The sequence below is a fragment of the Haliotis asinina genome, chromosome 5, assembly GCF_037392515.1.
Source record: "Haliotis asinina isolate JCU_RB_2024 chromosome 5, JCU_Hal_asi_v2, whole genome shotgun sequence".
Classification (NCBI taxonomy): domain Eukaryota; kingdom Metazoa; phylum Mollusca; class Gastropoda; order Lepetellida; family Haliotidae; genus Haliotis; species Haliotis asinina.
Window position 1 is genome coordinate 74344368 of NC_090284.1, and position 21894 is coordinate 74366261.

A 21894-nucleotide genomic window follows, 5' to 3' on the forward strand; every position below is an offset into this window, starting at 1 on the left:
CAAATCAAGATGTGTGGTATTGGCGAGGGATATACTTAAACCGTGAGAAGATAAGATCATTGGACCAATTGAATATGTTGCCACCTCCGAGATGGTTATGTTATTATAGGCCATAACACACAGAGCTGAACTGATTTCTTGCAGTAGTCATAGCAAGTCTGTTTTGCCAGTCAATGAACAAACTCTAGCATTTAATGGTAATCTGCTCTCTTCTGCACCACTGGTTACTCACAGATATAGCCTGCGATAAGAGCGTCTAACAGATTTATGTTCTGACGCGGAGCATACTTACCCTCTCATCCTCAAAACGGCCTCTGGCACCTACAGGAGAGAATTTACCGTAAATCTGGTCATTTCTACATTTATCACTAGAATTGACCATTTAGTGGCATGGGGTACCAATTCTGCTAATAATGTGTATTCTTATCTCGCCTAAAAAGCAAGGATGAATCCGTCTTCGTGTACCGCCGACACGACAGACGGTCGATATGTAACTAGTGCTAATGGTAACAGTATATTTGGAGAGCTATCTTCACGAGCGGGCGAGATGTAAAAGTGATACTAGTTTTAAAGACGGATCGAGATGTTATCGCCTTGCCTCACAAGCCGTTCAATCTGCAGCCTGCGTCAAGGTGCGAAACTCCACGCTTTACTGATTTAGCTCCGTGTACAACGAGATGGCATAGTTGATAATTTCTCTTTATAGTAAACAGACTTGATTCCGCAGTTAATTATAAGCCCCGGAGAACAGCCAAGCCGGTGAAGAGACCGCTTGAATCGGATCTCGGTGATACACTTACGTAGCGAAGCATCAAAGGGGCATCTTCCCCGCCGAATCTAAATACGATGACATAAAATTGCAAATGGCGCTCGTCTTTTGTTATGGGGTATTCATCTCCGAATATCGTATCCTTTACGTTGATGTGACCTTTTATTTCAACATTTGAACCCTTAATCGAATATCAATTGGTACTGTGGATATAATGGCTAGGTATATAGCGGTGGAGCACATCCCCCGCAGGGTGCAACAGTGATTAGCCCACGCTTAAAGCTAAAAGTTAATCCATGCATTAGCAGGGCTGAGACCGAGCATCTTTGCGCCCCGACCAAGTATAACGATATCGTGTCATATGGGTCACATTTTCGCGGCAATAGCGTATTCAGTTGGAAGCGGAATATAAGTTGTTGCCAACCATCGTTTCAGTTTTAACAAAGACGTATACCTAGATACACATTTACCTTGGAATTGTGACATGATAACTAACAAATCACGAGCCTTTCAAATAAATAAATAAATGAATGAATTAATTATTCAAATAAATAAATAAATAAATAAATAAATAAATAAATAAATAAATAAATAATTAAATAAATATCCTGCCCTACTTGTAGCACGCGCAATAAACATAATTGCCTGAAAATGCGGGCAAATATGTACATAAATAACCTTCATTTAATTACATGATTAATACTGGTTAATACTGAGAAAAAGAAACTTTTGCAACCTTGAAAAAGTCAGGTTGTATTTAGACGCTCATATTCCTATATCTTCCACATCAACTGGAGATCTGGTAAGTCGCGTAGCTGAGTAGTTAAAGCGTCCGCCTGGATCTTGGTTCGAAACATATTGATGATACAATGTGTGGCTATCAGTCTTGGCTTATCTCATCGTAATATTGCTGATGTAATACCAAAAGACGTGGTCCAGTCTTCACAGATACTCATGTACCGCTATCTTTGTCCCCATGAATGAGCAGCTATTTGCCTGTTGTTCTCCTCACCCCAGCACATGTAGTTCGGAACGTCATGTCGATACATCGGGCCCTCTGTTGTCAACAGGCTATTTATCCAGGCGATACGATGAGGGCGATAAAGCACGGCTATGTCGCCAACACGCGGCCAAATCCCCTCTCGAAGGTATACTGATTTGACAGAACCGAAAGCCATATAACTCTTCCCTATCACAACAAGCTAAGATTGAGTCGGGTTTGTGCCCAGAGTAAACACTACCCCAACGAATGTTCCAGCCAAATCTAAAGCTACCGAGCGAAGTTCAAAGCTGTAAGGTGCCTGGTTCCCTGTAAACCTGTAACCTGTGTGTAGTGGAAGACAGGGTTAAAGCCATTCCCATGTCTGTAGGTACAGACGTATCAACAGAGCAAGATTTATTAAGATAGTTTTCAAGGGGCGTATTCTGTCTGCTTTAACACCTGAAAGCAATGCTGTCCTACTCCATACTGTTTTCTGCTGTGGGGTCAAGGGTTTTCGTCATAAATCTCTAACCTTGAATTACACGCGTTGTAATAGGTATTGGTCTTGAGTGGAAGACGCTTCTGAATAGCTAAAATACATAAGATATTAGATTTGTTAAAAGTTTTACAAATATTAAAAACTTGTGACGTGAGTAGACGGAAGATGTGCATTTACTTTCAGTATTCCCGCATCGCAGCGAAATAACGAAACCAGTCAGAACCTATTCGTAGCAGGCAATGTTCCTGAGTGTGTTTTATCAGTATTAATTTCCTCTTTATCCCGATGAAACGGAAAGACTCCCCGTAGCAACAACCGTTGAGGGGTGGCTATGAAAAGCCAGAACCTAGTCTTCATAATGCAAGTAATGGTAGTCATTACAGGTTTGGATTCAAAGGTTTATTCTATGGTAGTCACAGACGAATATATGTTTGCGTCCTTCGTGGACAGTTCTTCAGTGTGATCGACCTGCTTTTAAACCAAACACTCGCAAACAACAACTATGTGGGTATTACCATAAACACGGGATTCGCACTTTTAAAACTTACTCTAGTCGTGCCGGAAATAAAACGCATAATAGAGATACAAGAATATCTCATCAATATCATATTCACATTGATGTTTCGTAGAACAAGAAGTTTCATTGATCACAGAATATTTAGCGTAATTCGAAGTGATATGAACAAGTAAACAGTCAGTATAACCGCCTTAATACCTTCGAATGCCATTGGAGCCTGTTTTGCATGATATTCATATGTCTGATACTTGTTTACAGGGAAATGAAACGGTGACTGATAACACTGAATTGCTGAAGTTAAACTGATATTTTTATTTATTATTTCTTAAGTATAATAAATAAGAGACTGGGGTCTTTACTTTGTACTGTCCGATTATATAGACTTGCCCCTTAGGAGGATAGAATTAATATACGTCCACGGGCTCAACATTCATTATAGCGTTGGAGCAAGGTTACTAGTACTTGTACAGTTGGTGTACCTTGACCTTGTAGCCGACATTCGGTGTCCATATTCATTTGGTTATTCCCGTGCTTGCTTGATGTACTGGCTATTCTGCACATTACATCCAGTCGAATCTCTTTCGCCATGGCCTCAAACAGATATCGATTTCATTTATTCATTTTTCGAGATTCGAGTTAAATTTTTTTGGAAAATGGTAAATACGTAGTCAACTAAGTGTCTTCCTTTCAGCTACAAACAAGACGTGAATATTACGTTCACTCTGAGAGCATTCAAACTATTTTACCACGTGTGCATTCAATTGTCAGTATATTCAAAGAATGTGTCTAAAACCCTTTTAAACATCCAAGCATTTCCCCAGTCCCAGTAACGACTAAAGCGTTCTTTTCACCAACGGGAATTAATTGAATTACACGGCAAGTATAGACATTTGTCGCGTTAGTTCGGGTTCCAATCCACTTACATCGGATATTCCCGTAAGCGTTTTCGGCAGTTTCCGACATCTAGGTGCAAATTATGGGGGATTGTCGTGGTTGTGTTAGAAGGTATCGTGATGGTCGAACAGGCGGGACAAATGCGGAACGCTCATGTGTCCGCTTTCACTTCCATACTACAATAATCTTTCTTGAACTTTGCTCATAAGCCTAGTACTACCTAAGCCATAGGTGTTTAGATAGTTTAAAAAATTATTTGGATTCTGTCATGCACAGATCTCGCTCGCCTATAACCCTTCTGTACAAATAAAACTATGGGGAACCCACTAAAATGAATCTAAAGGCGAATTTATACGATGAAGGACAAACGCAAAACAGTACGAGAAACAAATTACTCTCGTCATATACGGGTGGAAGATGTTATATTCGTGTATAATGTACTTGCAAACACATTTTCCTACAGACTGATAATCCCGGGTTAACGAGTACACAGTCCCATGGTGAAAATGTTTACCGAAAAACCAGACCTTTACTTACACCTAAACCTACTGCCAACTGGAACGTTACAACTTACACAGGTGTTTTATATCTTCCGAAATTGCAAAGTAACATTCTGAGTACTTGCGGTTTAAATAAATACCGGCAACAAGGCTTTAGGTGGAATACATGTTGGGTGTGAAACGAGAAATCAAAAGAGTATCGCAGCGTATTGAGGAAGGAAGCCGACTTCCTAAAGTCATTTGAACTCATTATACGACAATTAGAAAAGCGAGCCTACGTGGTGTTCTGGGTCTGCGGCGGGTCTTCCTCGAACGCTGTGAACTGGCAGTACTGAATAGTTAAGTATTTGATACTACGCCCTACAAAATAAAATACCCGAAATAGCCATCAAAGGTATTGCAATTAATAAATGGTGGAAACATGGATTTTGTGGACTGAAATATTCTGACCTTCGCCACGCATGGGATGGGGGTGGAGGTGGAAATGGGGATGGGACCTGTCATATGCTTGTGACGTATTGGACAACGAGACAGATTTTGTCACATGTTCTTTAGTATGTTCTTTAGTGTTATATTCAAGCACTAAATATGAATTTCCCGAGAAGAAAAATCGGTCTCTGTGAAGCGTTTCATTGTGAGGAATCAAATACTTAAAACATTCGAAAAACGACGAAATTATTTTAAAAAGTGTGTTAAAATAAAAATCCATTTTCCATTTACTTCAATAGTTTGGGCAGGGGTACAGTTGATAGTGTTTCGGTAGCATCTCTTTTCCAGAACACTGACCTTCACCGAATGTGCCTTACTCCATACACTGTTTGCTGAATTGGACCATCATCTTTGACTAAACGATTTAGAAGTTAGACAAGACAAATAAGCAGGGTCGGGAGGGATGGGGCACGAGGGTCATGTGGTGAATCCCGACCCTTGCCAGGGTGGCAAGGTTCTCTCTAGGTCTGTGGTAAGGCATTTGTTCAGTGGTAATGGGAGAAAATCCACCAACTATCGGAGATCTCGGTTTACGCTCCATGCATTGTTACGACATGGACTAGCTTGGTTTTTTGTAACCTTCCTTCTCAAGTTAAACGAACAAGAGTGATTTCTCTGGCGGATGATACGCTTGCTTCACGTGGAATGCTGAAAACAGAAAACTCCTTCGGCAGAACGTAACAGAAACCGGCCTTTTTCAACAAATTAGATTGGTGGAATACTCTCTTGTGACATGTAATAAACAAGTGTATAAATGCTAGTCTTGGATGGGATGATACCGGCTCAACGCCCTTTAGGATGTTATACCGAGAAATACTGTTATACTTTCACACACAAGCACAGCTGACTATTTATTTTAACCAAAATAATATATATAAACGTGAGTATTTTCTCATATTTGGTTCGGAAGTTTGATAATTGATTTAGCTAGATATCAATAACTCTATAAAATATGTTATTCATAATTCGTATCGATGTAAACACTACATTCATACAACATACACTGGTTTTCATTATCATGGCTACATGGTGAAAATATAGCAATATTTGTAAGAATTATATGTACCGGTATATAAATATTGTCGTTGCGATTATTTGATAAATTCATGAGTCACAAAATATAATAAGTCGCGTTTATCTGAATATTTCAATTACAAGTATTATCCATTATGGAAGTAAATTTACACTGATCGTAATATTAAATATTTTTCAATAACGTATGAAATCCGCTTCAGTGAAATGAATTAATTAATTAGTCGAACCGAATGTAGCCCATTATCAAATATGGTAATCGCCAAGTGGCGCTGTAATTACGCGCATGGCTATTGCGTAATTGTAGAATTAAATGAATGATAATCCGGAGTTTGGGAGCTGGAAACAGGGTGATTTAACAGAACTCCAATTACTTTGTCTATCAACTATTTATTTTCATCCGTCATCTTCTGTGAAGAGTTTTGTCCGTCCCATCTGGGCGTCTTGTCATCTCAATCCAGTGTCCCTCCCGAGCGTTCAATACTGTGACAATGCACACATTTCTCATTTGGCTTAACATCAACAAATCGCAGTCTATTGAAAGACTTAATTTTCCAAAATCAATTAGTGCACATGGCTAGTTTCTGAATAAACTTTGCTATCTGTAAAATGTGATTGCTTTCTGTGAATGTGTGATTTAACAGCTGGGAAACCGGCGGAAGAATCGCATAATTTTCAAAGTGAACAAATCCGTGAAAGTCGATGGAATCTTCCGAATGACCGCATCAACCACAAGGCGATTATCCCGCCGCGAGGAAACGTAGGTCGTCATTTCAGCGATTGCTAAACTAGCCAGCTGTCACGGGTGATTATTTAATGCCCCGTGTTTAACAAATTAGTCCATCAGACAGCGCTGTTTGTTTTAGCTTGAGACACAGTCGCTACGTTCACCTCCGTGCTGTTTTAGCGTCTGTTCGCTCGGCAAGCAACGACCCCTGGTCACATTCGCGCCAGATACGAGCAATGATGTCGAATTGCTAAGGTTGGAGCTATGAACTTAACACCTCCGCTGATAATCTAGCATAGCAAACACGCATGTGCATACCCTAGCAGTGTTGAGGGGAAATACAAGATGGTCATTAATAAAATAAGGCCACTGTATGACAGGGACATCTACTCTCGCCTCTCGGAGTTACAACGTTTATGCAGGATTATAATGATCACACACTCAAATTACGCCCGATATCCGGTTAATCTGGTATAAACCTCGCGCGTTCTCGAGTAGATGGGACATGATATGTTCTAATGTCGATAAAATTCGTACAAATTGTTCACAGTGTTTAAACTGTGGAAGTAGAGGTGTTCGTTGTAAACTGTTTTGGGCCCCGTTGTGTAACCTCGGACTGGGTTTCATGACAGCCAAATGTGTTTATTTGCGCCATTGTTTCTGCCCCACCTTTGTAACTGCAAGCAAGATACCCCACATCCAAGAGGATGTTTGACCTTTCCTCATTGTTCGTTCTAAACTTCTCCACTTTTTTTCAGCAAAAGCATTCATCTAATTTTTACTCGAATATATATGAAGAGCATAATTTTTTTTTCTGAATATCCGATATTCACCAGTTTCTATTTGGCAGACACAGCTTTGTGATTTTTCAAACTTCTTTTTTCAAACCTGTCAGTAGCACTGACTGTCAATTCAATTTAATGTTAAATCTGAAACTAGCATATGACATGGGAAAGACGTAAAAATAAGAATGCATCATTCATTTTGCATTTACGATTTGTTGGAACAAACTGAATGTAATCTTTCATAAAAGTAATTACATGATAAACAACTCGGGCGTCGTTTTCTTAAACTGAATTCAAATTAATTTCACATGTGTTTGAGAGATTAAACTCCCATCATTTGTGACATCGCATTCTCAAACTGTATTTAATTTACATATTATCAAGCTCCCATGTCACAACTTCCTACCCCCTGGGTACAATACCCTTACCCCTTTCTGCACGGATCCCAACCCCAACTGTGCCACTCCCCGACCCCCGAGCACAACGCATCGGGGTCAGTAAATGACATTCACGTCACCACATGATATTCTGTCCCTTGAGAGCTTATCACGCACGTGTGATTCCACCACGACACAGTAGTAAGATCTGCACATGGAGTCAGGGCTGGGGGTGCGGGAAGTAGCTGCGGGTGGGGGTAATATGAGAAAGATGGGTGCCATAATCCGTGTAATTAGTTTGGCGTATTGAAATATTGGCATCAGTATCTCCGGAGGAATGTCTTTGCTCAGAGTAACTCAAGCGCTGTGGTTTATTGCAGCAACAACATTATTTTCTGATTAAAATTTCAAATTAAATTACGAAAAAAATATCTTCCTCAGTCACTTCCACTAATTTCTTTACAAATGACCCGACAGAACTAAGAATTGAAACAAGTATTATTACTCTGATTTTGTAATGACATATAAATATTTGATACTGCGGGAATCGGATTCTGAGATTATAGAAAGCCTGGGTGCGGTGTGTAAATCTCAACGGCTTGTGGGTACGGGGGAAAGGTGGGGGAAGTGGATGAGGGAGGGGTCACGTTTCCTTAACGCAATACAAGTCATCCTCTGGCCTCCAAGGGCCTTTGCTGTTTCCGGTACAAAAAATATGAAATGTTTGCTTGTTAAAATTTACACTTTGTGTATGCATGTGGTTCCCAGAGCAGATGTGTCGGTTATTGGTGAAGCAGATGCGGGCGGGCATGCAGCCTGCCGCGCGCTGTACACAACACGTGCATCGCGCCCATCAAAATCCCCATTGTTTGTGGAACCCTGTGTTTTAGTGAATTTTCAAGACAGTAAATACCTATGCTACGGAATATGTAAACCTTGCAACTAGGTTTACAGTTCAAATGTTCCCGTTTCAAGCGGTTTATGACGTGAATCTCTTTCTAAGCTGCTGTGGAGGAGATTTCGACAATACCAACGTGGTATTTCCATTCCGAGTTATTTCTGCCAATGGCGAAAGAATGCGATAAGGTGCTAACCCAACCCCAAAACTGAATAAACGACTTTCGTTCTGCAAAAACCCCATTAACACTCCTATAATGATGTCAATACCACGAGGTGCTTTATCGTTCGCCATCCTGTCATAGAGCCATTCGACATAGATTGTTTTCACAACGCCACATCCAGCTCACACTGAATACGTATTCCTCCAACTCTATCCAAATCCAACATCCAAATCTAGATAAAAAAAACTAGTTCATTTCGAAAACGTACACGCAGGTTATGTAATTCATGTTTGTGCTTTTCTGTTTTTCTTCTCTACAAGGAAGGAAGTACACCCTGTACAGGAGAAAATGTTGAAGTCACAGCTCGCTCCAGTGAAACGCCGCGTGGAAGATTTATCTCTTAGAAACGCGAGAAGCCGAAAACAGGTGTTATCGGAACGTTGTGCACTGAGACATCTGAGAACCTTTCTACATTTTCGCATTAAAACCGACTTACAAATTTTACACACTCTTCTCATACATTATGGCTGTAATATAAAAACTCAAGTCAAAATATGACTGATAGGTGCCTATGAAGGACTGCTGGCAGAATGCATCATGCTACATATCACAAAATAAGAAAATATTTCATTTTTAAGATTTTTCGAGAAGTTTATCGTTACGACCCTTTTTACACGCTGGAAGAACGGCTTATTGAAATGGAGGTAAGAACCACAGAGTCGATTTATATATTTATATTATCACTTGATGAGATGCCTGAACTTCGGTTAGCGTTTTGTTTATAGTTGAAGTTCTTCTTTTGTTTTTGAAGATAAAATTATGGTTAGAAATATTTTATTTATATTTTGTACTCATCAGTTAGTTTAATATATGTTTGAGTATTTAAAGATATTTTGCTATTTTGATGTCTACATATAAATAACCTGTAAGGTTATTTTCAAGTAATTCTTTGGTAAAAAATGGACATAATATTACATGTATTCTGTATTTCACAGTTCCACTCAGCCATGTTTAGACTCTAGTATATGTTGTTGCGCCTGTAATGAATATCAACAAGTTAGAATGGAAGAAAAATATGAATATTGAACTTACCGACACACTCATTAGTTTCTCCGGGGGTGGCCCGTGCCCACGGGCGGTCATAATGGAATGGCTTACACTTCTCACAGTCGTACCCTGCCGTGTTGTGCTTACAGTCACAGGCCAATCTCCCATCGCGATTTGGAATGCATTGAGAAGCGTGACCGTTACATTTGCAACGGCCACCGACGGCGAAGTCGCTCAGAGCGTAGTAGTAACTCTCCCTGGCCCCCTCGTCATCCTTCGCTTCATCACCGTAGGTATTTAATTTATTAAACACAATCATAATATCCGTGGCGGTTACCCAGTCCTGAAGAACGGGGCTGTTGTCGAAATCCAGAGCCGATGGTCGTCCCTCCAGAGTGCTGAAGCCCACCCTGGCCCCACCCAGGGGATCGATGTTGCTGTACGCCTCCGTACACAAAGCTTTCTGCTCGTTGGCTTTAGTGACGACAGCGACAGCATCTTTGCCGTACATCTTCTTACAGTTGCTAGAGTAGTACTGGAAAGGTATCCATGTTTTACCATAGTCCATACTCTTGAAGATTGCCATAGAATCCGGCCGAGCAGAGCAGAATTGTAAACTGATGTATGTGAGCTCGTATTTTTTGTGCAAGGACAAGTTTAACGTGACATTTTGGGGGTACTGGACAAACGGCTCTGACATCCAGCAGGTGAGGTTGTTCGGGTTATTGAGGTCCGTCAGATATGACGGCGGGTGTCTGCGCTTGAGGTGATTCGCGTCACAGATAAAACAGTTCCTGATAACCTTCGCATCGTTGTCCGTTGTGGACTTGCAATACCTGCTCGGCGGAGAACCACAGGTGCTCGATGCTACCACTTCTTTACTAAAAGCAGCATTCTCAAAGTCTGGAACGCACCTCTTGGGTTTCTCATGCTCATCGTAGCAAGGATCAGGTGGAGTTTGTTGACCCGCAAACATTTTGATATAACCAGCGGAACACACGTACCCCAGGCAGAATACCAACACTAAGTGTACCCGGAGTAGCCAAGTGCTACGACAAGTCCTGATATACACACGCATGGTGTTTGGTACACCAGGGTTGTATTTCACAAATAAAATCCCACTCTCGCTCCACGATCGGGAGAGTTAGTAGTGTGGAGCATTCACCGTACCCCTGTTTGGCCCGGTTAGGAATCCCAGAGCTGCTATAATCCTCGTCTGAGATGTTCACTCTTCCTGCGATGCCTCTGTTACGGCAATGCCCCGGTTCACATTGGGCGGGAGTTACTTGTATCAATCCCAACACGTTCTGTGATGTTCTCTCCCACAGCTCTACATTGAGGGGGCACGTGTCAACCCTTCCTACACCGACGGGGGAGAGTGAAATAATGCTACCGACACAGACGCCGGAGGATCTGACACCACGCGCGTGAGACTGCTAAACTGTGATCCCCACGCGCTCTACGCGATGTTGTGGCCTCAAATACTGTGACACTGTTGCTGTTAATTATCTACTTCTCGATCGTAATTCTCAGAGACTGGACCTTCACGCCCGTGGTCTAACGTGCTGATAGGTAGTCCTATAGGTGTTCGCTGCTTCGGCGCGTAGTAGCCAAATGCCTGGACCGATACTCTATTAATTTGTGGCTGTATGAACGAGGAACAGAGCAGTGATTGGCACGACTCACTGACTATACCTTGGTCCTGGGTAGCTGCACGCCGACTCTAGGGGTTGGCCCAACAGCTAGGCCACACGTTGGCTCCGCCCCTTACTATTCAAGCTGTGTGTCATTCAATTCTAATTACCAGTGTCCATTCACCGCTTGGCCTCCATTCTTTTACCAGCCATTGACTAACATGTCGAAAGAAATATGATGGGTCCACGCGGTGTGTTTTAATCCGAATTGAGATTTGATAGTAGTTGTCGATCGGGGTATCTGGTATGCTGACTCAGATTACAATGTAACCGACAGCTCAAGGTTGATAGCTACATGATTGACACATCCCCCCACCCCACCGACGCCCACCCCTCCCAGACCTCTGTCCCCCGTCTTGAGCTTCCACGTTTGCTTGACCAACGCAGCCTGGCCCCCTCCCCATTGCACACACTATACCACACCTACAACGAAATACAACAAGTTTAAAGTGATTACAGATCTATATCGAGGTGTGTTTACACTTTCAGGTAGCTTGCAAATGGGTGAAAAATTAGTCGGTTACCTGTGAAATTTAACGCACAGATCTCTACTGTAGCTGGGATATATTTGACCGTAACTAAAACAAACAGAGGTAGAATAAACTGAAACTGTTTCTATTCGTGCTGCGGGTATTTATAGAGTGATCTCGCGGAGCGGAACGGAGCATCCACAAACTACGCTAACCTCTGAAACAGAATAAGTCTCCGTGTGATACATATACATTTTCCTCTCCGGGGATATAAAATGTCAATGTTATCGCAATTTCCACTCTTCCTGTCGCATATCGCTGAAATACATTTCTCCCCCGACTGACTAGAAGCAAAGCCGTTGCCCCATACAAATCCAATCACCCAGAACGCCGGGCTCTAGCCGATAGCTGCATCTACATACATATTGTTAGATGTTTAACTAATAGCCGTTTATTCACTATTATTTCACCTCTACCAGGTGCAAGAAGCTACCCCATTTCTATAGATGTTTATAGTAGTACTGGGACCGTGTTTCAAACACTCTTACACACTGAAAGTGACAGACCCGCCGGTGTATTTGTCCAGCTAACACCTGCAGAGAACGACTCCACACCTTGCGTCCGTATCGCGCCTCCAGGGTCCCTACAAGCGTGAAAATATGTTTACACTTATCTTACAATCCGATAAGAGTGTGAGATAAGAAACAGGCGACAAAGCGTAGGAATACTTGAAGTGTTGGTTGGGTATTGAGTATCGGCAATACAGACTTGTAGATTGCCACCTGGTTTATCAAAGCCTTTAAATCACTCCAAGCTTTGAGCTGGAGAAACAGCACGGCTATCACCGCTGAGCGATACTGTAGCAGTGAATTGACTTCTGTAGGGACTGAAATAAGGGGTGGATTTTAGCCTAAAGAGTTTGCATTGTAAATCTGTAGCAGATCGGACGTGTGGATCAAGCTTTACTGAAATGAAAGCTGGTTCGGCCCCCGTGTTTGGTATTACATGTGGATATAGTGTGTATTCGGTGTTTTTTATGCGCAGTGTGAACCACCCAGGCAGGATTTGAAACCATCATTCATAATTTACGGTTTGCTTTCATTATGTCTGTATTATGTAGAATTTACATAACTGATGGACAAGGGTATTCGCATGAAAGAAATGATGAAAAAGGGTAAATGTGTTTTCTGGTAACTGCTTAAATGAAACATTATAAATGCGATTTACCTGGGTGTAGTGTCGTGGAAGATCTTTCAAGTAGGAGCAACATTACTATCAAAGCTAGATTTTAGTGATAAGCAATATGACTTAGAATGTACGGTGATTATATATAAAGCTGATATAATGTTAGTAATGTCGATATGTTTATACATATTATAATTTTATAATGCTGGTTTCTATCACATATAGTATTTTATTTCTATATACATATTATGTTTGTTTCTGTAACATCACCGCTGTGCGTCCTCGTAAACAAGAGTCGATGTACACATGAAGTCTTGTGGTATAAAATATTTATGATTTATGAGTAATTGAACTCTTCGTGGCCTGACGAAACGCGTAATTGATCAATCTTCTGATAGGCATAAACCATTCGGCGGATATATGTGAAGGAATGTTAAAGTTGTTAAGTGCTTCACGTAATATACAGAGAGATGAAATAGATATTGCTGCTGTTCGTTTACCGAGACATTACTTTTATCAAATTAAGACTATAATCTTAACAAGGTTTGCAAATTAAGATTGATATGATACACGCGCCCGAAGCGAGCTGCTCCATTACTTCTCATTGAGGAATTAATTAGGTGACATACAAGATAAATTAATCTCGTACATTAGATATATTTGACTTTCAGATTATTGTCAAACTCAAGTCTGAGCGTATAAAAAGCTTTCTGTGATATGCGTGTGGTGTTTTAAGTTGTTTGGAGATGGTTTTACTGACTGTTTTTCCATCTGCTGCGTTTAGGGTGAAAAGAGCATACGATTCCACCAAACGTTATGAGTTAGTGAAACACCAAGGGATTGGCTGTATCAGGTAGGCTGTAGCCAACATCTGTAGTGTTAACTCAAACCTCGTCTCCAACAAGTGGGGTTGAACTCTAACACTTTATGTTCGCAAAATTCTATATGCATGTATGTATGTATGTATGTATGTGTGTGTGTGTGTGTGTGTGTGTGTGTGTGTGTGTGTGTGTGTGTGTGTGTGTGTGTGTGTGTGTGTGCGTGTGCGTGCGTGTGTGTGTATGTCTGTGCACGTGATATTTCGGGAGTGATATATATCTCATAAAAACACATTTTAATGAAATATGGTCAAAGGTTAACATTGCTCTCATCAATATTTCAGTCTGTAAATAATCAAATCTGGACCAGACAAACACACAAACATCGATGTTTTGAAGTATTTCGTAGTGCAATTGTTCTAGTCACAGGTTCGTGGGTTGAAGTCAGATTATGATCCAAGGTTTGCAACTAACATATCCGTTCTTGAAGACATTTCAAGTAAACACCGTTAGGCTATTCTTGTCTGAACAAAAACTTAGCCTAGTTGTTCAAACCGGCGCTAGGCCATAAAAGAATCACTCACTCACTTCTTAGAAATCCATTAAACATTAAAGACTTTCCACCTTGGATTAAACCTATGATCATGTGCGGAGAACTTTAAGTACACTTATTAAAGTGTTCAGATATAACGGCGAACTGGCATTTACAATTAGCATAAAGTGCGTTATGCGGTATATAATATTTCTGATGTGAAGAACAAGCTTTGAAGTTAACCCATCATTATAATTTCAAACCTATAACGTAAATATATGTGACTAAAGCTAAGCACACCTTTCGAAATTTACATCAAACCGAGACCATAGAAAGAATTTTTAAGCACAAATTGGCATGGTGGTTCTTAGCTTGTACGCATTTTGGGAAGGGAAAAACAACAAAACAATATTGGGCAAGGTGTCCATGTGTCTCTGTAGGTAACTTAACTATGGGTTGGTTTGTCCGGAGCTATGAATCACATCTGTTTACGAGAGTAATTAAAGATCTCGTTATGTGTTTCAGATCCAACTGCGAAGCTCCTCTGCTCATGGATGTTTGCAAATCATGCATCCTATTACACGAAAGAAAGAAGCAATTCTCACATTTAAGCAATCTTTATTTACCAGCATCTGCCACTCTTACACGGTATGCATTCTGTTCTTCAAACATGTGGGAATTATTAACAGAACATGTACTGAAAACACGTTCGTCTGCATCCGGGTGATCTCCACTTCCTAGCTGGCTTATACACCAACCAGAGATGAGTTGTAACACAAAACATCTATGAATGATGCAATCGTGCATTGTGGGTGTTATTTACGGCCAGCCTGTATGACACTGCCATGTAGATGTATTGCTGATATAACGGCCGATAATAGATGTTCTGCAGGTTTTTGCTTGTCTTTGTGTTTACTTCCCTATTGAGATTGGCATCGGACATTCATTAGGGTGGAGATGTGAGAGACCAGCAGCGTGTTAAGAATCATTACATGTGGAACTTGGAAGTGGTATTTTCTAACTTGTTTTTGTGCTGCCTGATTGCCTTACCACATTGCAAAGGCATTGCGCTTACCAAGATGAGTTGGTATGAAGATAAATTCACGGAATTGAACACTGTATTCGCAGCAACAACAAGCCTAGCTCTGAAGCAGCCACATTTATGATATACACACTTAATAAAAGGAACGCAAAATGAAATTAAGAAATGATACTTAAAATTTTGTACACATTTGTTAACTCAAACACTTTTTAGGGTTGACATTGATCTGGAATGTTGTATAACATCATGCTTAAACAAACGGAACTAAAATGATTTTGAACGGTTTCATCAATCAGGATTGTCATGATGTGCGTGGATGTCATGCAGCACGAATATCAGGCACAATGACTGTTTCTCACGTGCAAAACATGAATACAGGATGTGAGTATAAAAGACTCAAATGAATCTCACAATTTCAGACACGATCTTTGCAAGTACTGTACACGAAAATGGGATGTCTCAACGCTGCCGTTCGAAATCACGCAATTACAAGCTGGCGAATCAGAATGAGGTGGCAAAGATCTTCAACGTTCATCTCAGTACAATAACTCGATTGTGGGATCGATTTCGTCAAACAAATCCGAGTCACCAAACCTGCCCAAGCTCGGTACATCCGGGTAACCCACCTACGTGACCGCCACCGTACAGCCCGGGACACAGCACAAGAACAGTTTGGAGCTGGAAGAGTGTCTGATCAGACAATCAGTAACCGTCTCCGAGAAGTAGGAATATGTGCCAAATGTCGAAACGTTGCCCCCTCCTTGACACGACTACATCGACGTCGACGAGTGAGATGATGTAACATGGTGCTGCCATGGAACCTGTCAAACTGGAGGCGCATATAGTTTAGCGATGAATCCCGTTATCTCCTCAGGCGACGTGATGGTAGAGACCGTGTCGACAGACGGTGTCATGAACGTTTTGCTCCTACCTGCATCAGACAGCTGGACAGATTCGGTGGTGGAGGTGTTATGGTGTGGGGAGAGATCTCGTACACCCGCAGATCGTAACCTGTGCTTGTCCAAGGCAATCAATACATCGACCAAATTCTCCACCCGCACGTCCTTCGCCTTGTTGACCATCAACGACAACTCCAGGAAAACGCCAGACTCCACACGCACGTGCCACCGTGGACGAAGTGGCCAATAACAACATGAATATCCTCCCTGGCCCTGCAGATCCCCGGATCGAAACCCAATCGAACACCTTTTGGATCATATCGATAGACGGGTACGTCGACGTCGTAATCCACCACAGAATCTTCAACAGTTGTTCCACATGCTGCAGGAGGAATAGAGAAAAATTCCACAGCGAAACGTCCAACGACTGATTCGACCTGTACCCATTAGGTGTCAGGCAGTGGCAGCAGCTGGAGGTGGCCATATGACGTACTGACTTCAACACCACCTGGTGGACAGCAGTAATGACTGTGATGACTGCTGTTCTAATGAAATATGAACAAGAAAGCAATGCATTGCTCCACAAAAGTTCATTCATGTATCTTTGTTTTCCGCTGATCTACACGTCGTTGAATAACACCAAATTTTCACCGATACTGCAGCGGATACTGTTGTTTCAACTCAGACATGAGTAGGACATTTCCAACTTTCTGGCATCAGTGACAGAAATGAAACCCAATGCACTTCCATATCTTTACTTGTACCACATACTCCCGTGTTTCTCTAGGTGGCCAATTGATTTGCTCTTGCGTGTGTTTATGACAGGAACACATTCGATCATCACATTTGACGATGTAGTCAAAATCGTACAGCCGACTTTGTTTTCATATTTCTTATGTGTTTGAATAACATGAAGGTTGGTTTAAGTATTTACATAGGTTTGTTTACAATACTCAACGCGATTAACCGTTTTAAAGCAGATAAGATACCCGTATAATTGTATTGCATTAGTAGTACATTTGGGCAAAAGATTCAAGGATGGCACAAGTATTTGTTTTCTTATATCGCATTAGAAAAGAAACCATACTTGATACACGTAACTGTTTTACTAAGCCGGAAACGTGTTTTTTTCATAGACTTTGTACATGTATCGGTGCTTTCGAAGCACTTATCGTGTTCCAACTTCTAAAAGGGCATTTAGTATTATCTGTTTTCTGACATAATGTAGTTGATAAAACTATCTTCAAGCGATTACACCTTATCTGTTCTGTTACAGCAGTTCGCCTTGTCTTGGAAAAAATATAAGGAAGTCATACCTTACTCCCAGCACAATTAAACGCTGATACGCACTAACTGAAAAGGCGAGGTAGTTTGAACGTTAGGATCACTTTAATGCTGGCACATACAGACGTGAATGGGCGTGTTTTCTGTTTACTAAATGCCTTCCCCATTGGCTGGAGTTGACTCCGCAGAACAGTGCATCAGGAGCAAAGATTAATATTTACACCAGATCTTCATTTATCTTTGGGAACTAGGTCTCTTATAGCAAAACAAAGTGATCCTCAGATGCCACTTTACTTTGATATGTGTAATGATGATAATAACATATGCAAATTCGTTCCTTACACTAGAATAGGAACACAGTTCTATACGCAGTGTTCATGGTAGCTACCAACCAATTTGCTACATTAATATGCGTTTGCGAAGACATTTAAACCCGAGAAACTATTCCATAGAAGTGACTTTCAACAACTCAGACGAGTGGATCGAGTGTTCAGGTTGGCAGTCTTGACTGGTGTATGTCATGCTAGTCAGATTGCGTAGATCGATATTCGTGTAGTGATACACTGCAGAGTGTGTCGTTTAAAGAAAGATAAACATATGTTTGTGAACCAAATGAAATATTAAAAATATGAAATAAAAGGTTAAACAGTGGACCTGTCCTGCATCAGCGGAGGCACCGTCACAAACACGTCTTCTGTTGACCTGAACAGTTAATGTTCATGTAAGGCACTGACGACGCTAAGAGAGCTTCGAAAACCTGGACTGGGTGATCTTCACGCTCCAGCGGTATACATGTATACATGTATACATGTATATATTTCAGGTTGCATGATTTCATTGCAAAGTTGGGTTATTTTTTTTAGCTGAAGTGGCTTGAACCTCATTAATTTTACTACTGCCTAACGCTCCCTGCAATGCTAAAGCCATAATTGAAGCAAGACTAGATGTTCTCAGGTTTTGATTGTTCAGTCTGACTGGTATATTTGTTGCTATTAGTGTAAAAGAAAATATTATCCTGGATGGACCCGTAATCTTATACGAGTGCTGATAAGGCACTGTAAAACATGCTTTGTTTTGTTTACACTGACGCTGCTATATGCCCTCTTACCTACATATAACAAAACGTTGGCACTGATGGTGGGGTGGACCTACTTCTACTTGAACATACCTATAGAGACCCAGCACATGGACAGAACTGTATCCAACAGATGGTCTACACACAAATACCAATATCTTCTTAGTGATCTGAACCTTCATTCACAAATACCAATATCTTCTTAGTGATCTGCACCTTCATTCACAAATACCAATATCTTCTTAGTGATCTGAACCTTCATTCACAAATACCAATATCTTCTTAGTGATCTGCACCTTCATTCACAAATACCAATATCTTCATAGTGATCTGAACCTTCATTCACGTGTTCTGACATATAAGGTTCTTTTCATTTCAGTGTCTTCAAATGTGTTTGTTTATGTTTCAGCTGATAATTAAATGCACTGAGAATTTCAAACTAATATTTCGGACGAAAATATGAAGCAGCACATTGGGATCGAAAGACGTTTGTACACGTGTTCATATTGTCCTTCCGCCATCATTAGTATCGGCACAACGAATACATAAAAGACCTACAGTCTAGGTAAGAACGAGTGTGTTTGTGTGAATGCCAGCGGGAAAAAATAGTGGAGGATTTCCACAGGGCGCTGCTGACTCCATTATGTACACGGGTAGGATTTCGACAGACGTTACACAATTACAAATAGAACTAAAATAGAGAACTTAAAGAAAAATAATATATGCGACGTACGTCCACATGTTGTTTTAAAAACTCGAATCCTTTATTGGCGGATGACCCACCCCTTAGCGTCAGCTACATGACCTGTGCTGTGAGGACGGACATTGACCGTGAAGTGATTCGGAATTTGTTTTTCAGGTTCACTTGGTCTAAAACTAATCTTAATTGAAACACAATTTTAAAACTTGCTGTATGCATATATCCTCTTTTTGGCATCACGATATGAAAATTATAATAATTAACACCCGAATCTGTTTGAAATGCCTTGAGCCTCCTACTGACAGATCAAACCTCGACCATTTCTGTTAGGGGAGAGCGATAGAAGGAGAGAAGGCCATTGGGCATGTTCTACCTAAGAAGATTTACGTGCACTGACACCTGGTGGGCGTTAATGAAAACTGTAGGTAGAATCACAGTACCCTACATAAGTATGAACGAAGTGCAGGAACCTGGAATGAATTTACTGTGGAATTCAGGTTTGAACTGACTAAGGAGTATATAAACTTTGTACCTCGCCAACTCGGTTGGTCGGTCGGAATTGCATGAGTGGGAAGATGACGGGTACAGGAAGTCAGCGCAGTGAGATATCGTTATTATTTTGATGTTCATACAGGCCTGATCAAAACTGATAAAGTGAATGTGTTGCAGAATATTTGAAGACGATCACATCAAAGTGGCGAATAGAGATGCATCAAAGGATGTGTCGAATTTATTAATTCCATGTAATGATGATTATTTAACCCATTGACGATGTACAAATTAGTTTCATCACCTTACAGTATCAACATACAAATTGTCATAAGATATTCAATATCTAAATGGGCAATCTACAGTCTGTGGTTTCAAGCATAATGTCTTTTTAGGAAAATCTGTTGTCATCGTTGACGTTCAGTTATCAGTCCCTGTAATTTTCACAGACATTTTCGCTTTGCATTCAGTGAAATCTATTTCATCAGATAATCGAGGTTATTTTCTGGCGTTGTCGTTGTACAAGTAAATTATGTTTAGCATCTGAATAATTTCCGTTTCTGCTTTTGCTCGGGTATCACAGGTTATTAAAGTAAAGTAGTATTTCCTGTCCGTTCTGAAAACGTAAGAGAATAATACTCACCAGATTCATTTCAACCATGGTATATGACATCGGGTCAAAAGCAATGAACCGGGTAGACGGCTGTTATTATCGCAAACTTTATTTGCTTTAGGTTCAGTTCATATTATGTAATTAGATGGGGTGGTGAATTACAGCAATCCTTCCATAAAAGCTCATGATTTATTTACAGAGGTATTAATAGATTGTTTCAATGTACACTCGATAAGAGGTTAGACATCCCAATTATACCGTTGGAGTTTCTATTAGATTTCTTGAAATTGCTATATCATTGATGAAACCTGATCCATAATTAGCACCTTGGCCCATCATCTGAGACAGTGACCCCGGCCCCAATTGATCTGTCGCGCCAAAGTTCCCGCTATGGCGACTAGTTTGACGAGGGTAGAGAAGCACCCCAAGCCACAAACCTGTTCTTTGATCCCGTGCCTCCGGAGCCTGTACTGTAGTAGATGCCCTTGCACTCAGGGTGCAGTAACAAGCACCCCAGACACATTTCTACCACATTATATTGGAGAAATGCAAATCAGAGTTGGCCTTAGGCAGCGTCTGAGGTGGATGGCGGCTTCTGGAGCTCGAAGAGCTCTTTACTCCTGCCAATTGAGCCCAACCATCGCTTTCTTAAATTGATTTTTGCCACAGTTGTCCATTATCGCAAATCGCCATAACGATGTTGTGAGAGTTGTAGTATTAAGGCACAAGACATTTTCTTCTTTGGAGCGTCTATCATGGTATTTGGCCTGCAGGTCCCCCATCTGTGTGATCGCGATGTTCAGTGGTCGATTTACCGCGAAATCCATGGAAATCGGGAAAAGAATGACCGAGCAGACGACAATGTGAAACATAGGCAGACGACACAGCGAACAAGATGTTGTTTCCGCCTAAGGCTAATCTCTTGGCTGAGAATGAATGCTCGTGTATTCAAGAATAGAGCTAATATTAATCTCCATCTCGCCTCATTGGAAGCTGGCGATTTCACTGACAATGGCAAAAAGTAAACACTTCAAAGAACACCATGTCTTTCTGTTCCAGAGGTCGATCCCTGTCAGTTGGTAAAAGGAGACGATTCCCCCGGTTTGTGTTTGAGGAATTATTTCCAAACCATGACGTCTTATTTCTCATAAACGGTTTAAGTGTTTTTATTTCTACAACAATATCTGACTTCACGTCATTAGCAAATTTACACTGAGGCCTGCAATGGATGCGAATATACACCGGTTTCTAATTTTACAGTTTTATTGATATTGTTTAAATATTTATTTCCCACAATTACCCGTCAGGATTTCATATGTAGCAATGAAATGACTTTATGAGAAGGATTTATCTTATGAGTTGAAAGTATTCTGTTTAAACATGGTAATACACGATGGCTGATGGGTAACCATCT

General features: G+C 40.9%; 1 protein-coding gene across 3 annotated transcripts in view; it reads right to left on the bottom strand.

The window, feature by feature from the left end:
• LOC137285266 (netrin-1-like) overlaps positions 1–11307 on the bottom strand; it is a 53969-nt gene extending 42662 nt beyond the window's left edge. The window contains exon 1 of one of the 3 annotated variants that reach the window (XM_067817581.1): positions 9725–11307. In XM_067817581.1, coding sequence (XP_067673682.1) covers positions 9725–10757 — 1033 coding nt within the window. In that variant the 5' untranslated portion in view covers positions 10758–11307. The remainder of the gene's footprint in view (positions 1–9724) is intronic. The other 2 variants (XM_067817580.1, XM_067817582.1) reach the window with 2 other exon arrangements.
• Between the last annotated feature and the right edge of the window lie 10587 nt (positions 11308–21894).